General features: G+C 37.1%; 1 protein-coding gene and 1 non-coding gene across 3 annotated transcripts; both read left to right on the top strand.

Moving 5' to 3' along the window:
• Positions 1-586: 586 nt before the first annotated feature.
• si:ch211-199g17.9 (uncharacterized protein LOC108180085 homolog) lies at positions 587-5,794 on the top strand. Of its 2 annotated transcripts, XM_050033933.1 has the most exons (10): positions 587-641; positions 1,255-1,299; positions 1,381-1,443; positions 2,613-2,687; positions 2,884-2,931; positions 3,108-3,162; positions 4,786-4,875; positions 4,973-5,036; positions 5,149-5,215; positions 5,333-5,791. In XM_050033933.1, exons 1-10 carry the CDS (start codon positions 626-628, stop codon positions 5,419-5,421), a joined length of 612 nt encoding a protein of 203 aa, XP_049889890.1. In that variant the 5' UTR covers positions 587-625; the 3' UTR covers positions 5,422-5,791. The 2 variants fall into 2 exon arrangements, with proteins under 2 accessions (XP_049889890.1, XP_049889891.1); XM_050033934.1 differs by lacking the exon at positions 2,613-2,687 and having other exon boundaries at positions 5,333-5,794.
• LOC126384576 (U8 small nucleolar RNA) lies at positions 2,304-2,436 on the top strand. Its single transcript, XR_007569321.1, has one exon. It is a non-coding gene; the product is annotated as a U8 small nucleolar RNA (small nucleolar RNA).
• Positions 5,795-6,628: the final 834 nt, after the last annotated feature.

Below are 6,628 nucleotides of genomic sequence, written 5' to 3'. Positions count from 1 at the left end.
TGAGCAATTTTGATTTTAAAGAATTGAACGTCATCAAAATAAAAATTAATCAAACTAAGTTTAATAACAAGCCATTTTTATAGTCAAAAATATAACTGCAAGTGATGTACACGGAGTTTTCAACTGTAAATGTGGATATTTGGAGTAGAAATTGCAGATTAACCTTACCCTGTAAGGGGAGGGGGTCAGCAGCTCAGTCTGCAGGCTTCTGGTTTGGAAACAGGAGGGTTGTCGGCTCAATTGAATGTATGTATAAGTCTTGTAGATGCATGTCTGTGTATTTCGGGCCTGTGCGAGTGCAAAAAAAAAAATAATTTGCCTATGGGGATTAATAAAGTATATCTTCATATTGTTTGTGATTGCCAAGGGGGTGTCATTCATTATTATTCATTGGTAATAAAACATTTGTGGACATATAGTATTAATTTTCTTCAAGCTACTGCCAAGTTTATGGCACTGTTTACTTCCCAACTACAAGAAATAAACACTGTTACAACGTATTTTCCTGTAGTGCACGCGCGGCGCCAAACGTCGGGTTCCCTTCTCGTGCTCCAGTCCCGTCAGTTAAGTGGGCACGTCCGCCATTTTGAGAGTTGCGGAAAAGTCTCTTGTGGCTGGATTAACGATGAGCGAACAGGCAGGTTAGACGGCATACGTTTTAATTAACTTACAAGTCACTATCCTGGCTAATTTCTACTGATTTTAAAACGCCTACGAGAAATATTTTATAAAACAGTTACTGTTAAGTTATTAACTTAATTGTAATTATTGCAACTGCCACTTAACTGTTGGCTTTGTAACGGCTTAGCCAACGTTAGCTAGTTTAACGGCTAACAATATCCTGTAATAAAACGGTGGTAACGATTTGTAGCAGAATAGACAGTAGTTTAGTGTCAGAATCATCCTTGTAGCTGGCTGCTAACTCGATTATTACAGTTAAATACGTGTCATTTAATCTTGAAAAGTCATTGACAACGGCTAAACGTTGTATTTAAGATAACGTTAGCTAAAAAGTACGTTAACCCTCACACTCTGAGCCGAAACTTGAAGTGACATTAGCATTGTTGTGTATGCAGATAGCTTGTTAATCAACATAAACTTCATAATTTTTAGCCGCACAGCTAATTTGGGCAAAATATGATACTACATTAAGTTCACCTTTAGCCAGGTAACACTCATGGGCACAGTGGGACATGATGGGAAAATAAGACAAAAACTTGTTATGTATCTAACATTTATTTTCATTCAACACAGAATTCAACATTGATGACCTGATTAATAATATTCGACTGAATGGAGGTAAAGTAGGGCCAAGTACAATTGAAACAAATCTTGAAAATCCCCAGAGAGGCTGATATTATTGTCTTTTCCTGCTTTCAGTTGAAGGAATGCAGGAGCCCGAAGTTGAAGAGTTGGTGGACAAAATAAGGAACATGCATGAAGGTAGTGTTTAACTGACTTGGACCTGTCGTGTGTTTTAAATTGCTGGTAAATCAGATACTCGGATTCGTCGTGTTTATATGTTTGTATGAAGTACAGAAGAGAAAAGGAAGTTGACACGGAGGGTGTTCAATAGGCCTGGTCAGACCCAATAGCGACATCGGTCGGACAAATAGTAGACGAGTTTTTTTCTAGGTTACACTCTTCCACCTTCCGCGTCCTTCCGTCTTCGTGTTGAATTTCTGTGTTACGGCAATTTTATAAATTAACTATTAGCTTGTAATTTACCTGTTGTATAAAGAGATCATTCATACTGGTGTGAGTCCTGATACTACAGTCACGTATTCACTGTTCTGTACGGGCCAGCACTAATTTAAACTGGTAACTTAGCGATAGCAAGATTTAGTGTACCATCTTGACATTGTAGTTAGTCTTCGTGAAACTGCACTTCCGCTTCCGGTGATAAATCGCGCTGGGGTATTTTCTTTATTTATAATAAAAACAGTTAATACTGAGCATGTGAACCACGTGTAGCGTGTCCTATAGAGATAATCTGATCGTACGATGTGAAAAGTCTTCAACACGGGGCTCTGAGATTGATAAAAAAAGCTTTGGAAAGATGCACCAATGAGAAGGCTCGTTGTGCTTTCCATATGCTAATAAACACGCGTTTCGTTTTAGTTTTTACAGAAAGGATAGCACACGGAACAAAAATCTTTATACTCTAACATAGTAATGGCCCGAGGTTAAGCAAAACTATACATGTGACAAATACAAATTGAACACTATCGTGGGAATTTCACACCATGAGTAAGACAGCTTTTTGTATGGATCATATCAGTTTTTTCGGCAGTTTTGAAGTATCTTCAGTAAGGTACATCCTTACCTGTTACTCCTTCTAAGGAGTATCAGATCGTGATGAATGGAGGCTTATGAGATATGATTAATATCTCTGTCTTGTGGGGAACAGCAACACCCCACAGGACTCATTCTGATCTCTCTTGTCTAAAATAAGAACATGGAAGATTGTGGTGGATTATTTCAATGGATCTTATACAGTTATCTGGGGAAATTAACTGCAATCTCCCCTTAGAGTATATCATAAATGCCTAAGTGACTGTTGTATACAATTGTACAGCTGCCGTGTTTCAGTTACACTGTGTTTTGTTCAGCTAACAGAGCCACGGAAAAAGACATTAAGGAGATGGAATCAGTCATTGGCTCTTTGCAGGAAGAACAAGCAAATTGTAAGACTCAAAATCATCACCAATAATTGTATTTGACCCACATAGTGTACAATATATTATTGTACCTGTTGCTGAGATGTAGTCAAAGACCCACTAAAAGTAGAGAGTGACTGTATAGCTGTCCTCTAGGCAATCATTTTTGCACTATGTACCACATAGAATAGTGTACATTATTACCAGGATTTTTTTTTTACAGTACAAACTGAAGCAGAGCGACTGGAAGGAATTCTTGAAGAACAAGAAGGTACACACAAACAATCATACATTTGTAATAATTGTTGCCCAATAAGTATGAAGATTTGATGTCATGCAGAGTTAAAGTTTTGGTTGACTGTATCTGGAAACAAATCTGTCATCTGTTGTAAATATACACAGACAATAAATATGAATAAGCTGATGAGATGAAATGTTTTTCCCCAGAGTTGGCCAGGAAGGTGCAGATCCAGCAGGAGTTGTCTGAGCAAGCCTGTTTCAGGTAAATTAATCCCACTAACCAGTTTATGGATGTTTTTAATGTGTGTTGTGCTGGAATCTCAACATGACACATCGGCAGTTTCCTTTCTCCATATTATAAGACCTCAGTTGTATGTTTGTGATATACAACACTAGATGGCAGCAATTTATCAGAATCCAGGATACTGTAATTTGTCTGGTTTCAAATCTTTTCTATATTTTTTATATCTACTATGACACATAGTAGTACTTTGACACATTTTTTTCTTTAGCTGGTCTATTTGTAATGTATATTGGGGCCTAATTACCTAATTTCCTTTTTTATATATACATTTGAAACTTTTAAAAACACTGTACCTTTTAAATCATACTTCTGTATCCTGTGGCATATACTGACCGGAGTCACCTCCACCAAGATTGTTTAAAATGTTAAAATTAAGATCACACATCACTGAATTTGAACTTTTTGCAAAGAAAACTTAATTGTTGTAGCACCGAGGCTAATGGGTGTATGACTCTGGACATCAAATATATATTTGTTGGTGGCAAAAAAAAAATAAGTTATATCATTTAGTAGACTTTTGAGTTTGGCACATATGTGGTTCTTTGTTTTTCCTGTCAACTGTTCACTTTATAGTTTAGCATGTTGTCTGTGTTGTTTACTTTCATCGTTGTTATTAATCTAGCAAGCTGACAAGCACATTTTCATTTATGTGGTTATATTAGACTGCATTAGCATAATGTATGATTGATTTTATATAAACAGCATACTTAGGTAGTTCATGGCCGTAATGCAATTGTGTGTACTGTCACAGGATCATGTTATGATGATATATCGTATCCAGTATTACACAAATCAGGTTTATGTTGTAATTGAGTTGTTCTTAAAGACATGTTACCTGTAGACTTTGTGTATGTAGCATCCAATGTTGTAATATGAGGAATATTCTGCGATCTGTGATGTAGTCTCTGAACAACAGGTCAAATTTTTGAAGTGATGATTAATTAATTTTTCACATTGTGCCAAGCATTGTTGGGGAGAAGTTAACTACATGTAGTTCAATTACTATTTTAACTACAATATAGAGTAGTTATGTGGCAGGTTAGCTACATTCAAATCTCAGTAGCTTTTTCAGTAGTTGACCACTTTGGACTATGTAGTTTATGTTATTGTGACAAATTACATATTCATAGTTTCTCATGGTGCCATACAATATGGAACAATGCTGCAGCTTACATTTAATGACCATCACCTGCTATTTGACTAAAATCACCTCTGGTTTGCAACCAAGATATCTGACACACCTACACTTTACTCAGTGTCTCTTCAGTTAAACCTCTGTGTAACAACATGAGATTGTTCAGTTACCAGGTGTGATCATTTCCCATGATGTAGTTCATGAAAGTAGTTTTACTTTGACTTTTTTTTTGAGAGCAGTTAAGATGTAGTTTTTCTACTCTTTATTAAATCTCTAGTGGTTTGGTAAACTACAGTTTTAAAGTAGTTTCCCCAGCACTGGTGCCACATCTACTTTGCACTCTGTAGGTGAAATAATGATGCTGGTCAAAATATATATTGTTTTATTTTATTATTCTATATTTTAAGGCATGGTTAGATCGTGCACTCTGTGTGTGTGTTTTGCAGGCAGGAAAAGGAAGACAAGAAAAAGGTGGAAGAGGTGGAACAGATCAGATGTCAAATCGAGGAAATCAAGTTTAAACATAGGAAACTGCGGTATGTATTAAAAGTGCAATCATTTATTAAATTTAAAAAATGCATTGTACAAACTTGTAAATGTGATAATGTACTAAAGTCGGCCTTGTTTTTGCAGGATGAAGTTTGAAAGCCAACTTGAGGAAGTGATTGTGGAACATAAGAATCTGTACAAGGTCTTTGTAAGTTTGTCTATTTTATATAAAATGTTTTCCCCACATATTTAAAACAGAATGATTAAATTGTGACTCATTTTCAATATTGTTTATGACTGTCATTTAAATTGATACCCAGAGTCCAAAAAATCTCCTAGATGAAATAGCGCGTGCTGAAATAAGAAAACGTCAGCTGTCAGAAGTTGGTAGGTACATTTGGTAGGCAAGTAGTAAAACATTTATTCTTGTACATGCATGGGTAAAGTGTTTATTGTCCCATTTCCAATCCCTTTGATCTGGTCTTGTTTTCGTGATTGTTCCAGAACAAATTAAGTTGACTCACTTGCGCAACCTTCAAGAGAAGCTAGAAGAGATGAAGAAGCAGCCAGCAACAGCAGCTGCAGAGACTTAGGAGTGATTGTTGCGTGAGTGTTGGTAGCTCTAACCAGTTAATAGTTCCTATTGTCTTCAGGTCAGTTTGACGTGTTTACAAGAGTTTTTTTGATCCTAGAAGTGGTTCTCTTGTATCTACATGCCCCAAAATTACATGGATGATTCTGTACCACACCCTCTGATTATAAAATAATTAATTTAAATAAAAATGAATTGTCACTGCTGTCATTGGATTTTGAGTGTTTTACTCAAATGTGCAACACCTGCTTCCAGGTCAATTTGACCCAGTGGTGGATGGGTCACACTATTGTGCTTTCCAGCAGATGGACACTCACACTCACACACACACACACACACACACACACACACACACACGACCAGAGCTTCCAGACAATACACACGTGCAAAAAAATGAAACACATAATTGGATAATAATTTATTCTTTATGGTTTGTAAAAAGCCAAATAAAACTGGATCAGTTTGACCTGGGAAGACAAAAGTTGCGCAGAGCATGGGAAGAAAACACAATGGTTAATAGTTCCTCGTTTTCCTCTTAAATGCACATTGATCACTTCCTGTCAAGTAAAAATCTCAAACGTCAGCTTCTGGGTTTCATTAGACCAAAGGTTGCAGAATCCTTGCTAAACCTGTACAGAAAAAAACCCAAAAGTTTTAGTCGACCTTAAAATGAAAGAAAAGTAACCAGAATTTTTTTTCCAGTAACATAAAGTCAGGTTTTTGCCTTTCAAACTGTTCATTCCTGTGTCCTTGAAACTTTTTTATAACTGCTTGATATTTTTAAAATTACACCTTGCTGACTACAAACAGAGCATCAGCTTCCCCACCACTACTGACCCCTCCCTCCCAGACCAGCTAAACACCTTCTTCGACCACTTTGAGGACAGCTCCAGCTCCAACACGGAACCAGAACCGGACAAAAACACCACCTCCCCAGTGACGACCAACCACTCACTCTCCAGGCCTATCAGGTAAAAAGAGCACTACACAACATCAACTGTAATAAAGCAACTGGGCCTAATGGTGTTCCAGGATGAGTGCTGAAGATGTGCTGGACAACTCGGTGCAGTATTCACACACATCTTCAACATGTTACTACAACAAGCCACAGTCCCCACCTGTCTGAAAACTGCTACCATAATCCCCATACCCAAAACCTCAAATATCACAAGTCTGAATGATTACCAGCCAGTTGCTCTCACACCAAT

This window comes from Epinephelus moara, chromosome 22 (genome assembly GCF_006386435.1).
Source record: "Epinephelus moara isolate mb chromosome 22, YSFRI_EMoa_1.0, whole genome shotgun sequence".
Taxonomy (NCBI): domain Eukaryota; kingdom Metazoa; phylum Chordata; class Actinopteri; order Perciformes; family Serranidae; genus Epinephelus; species Epinephelus moara.
Note: the sequence above shows the minus strand (reverse complement) of the source record. Positions and strands in the feature narration are given on the sequence as shown.

What these genes read in the sequence shown, in the direction of transcription:
- si:ch211-199g17.9 (XM_050033933.1), top strand. An exon ending in AATTCTTGAAGAACAAGAAG is followed by an intron (nt 2,932 to 3,107) that starts GTACACACAAAC and finishes GTTTTTCCCCAG; the next exon opens with AGTTGGCCAGGAAGGTGCAG. An exon ending in TTTAAACATAGGAAACTGCG is followed by an intron (nt 4,876 to 4,972) that starts GTATGTATTAAA and finishes TTGTTTTTGCAG; the next exon opens with GATGAAGTTTGAAAGCCAAC.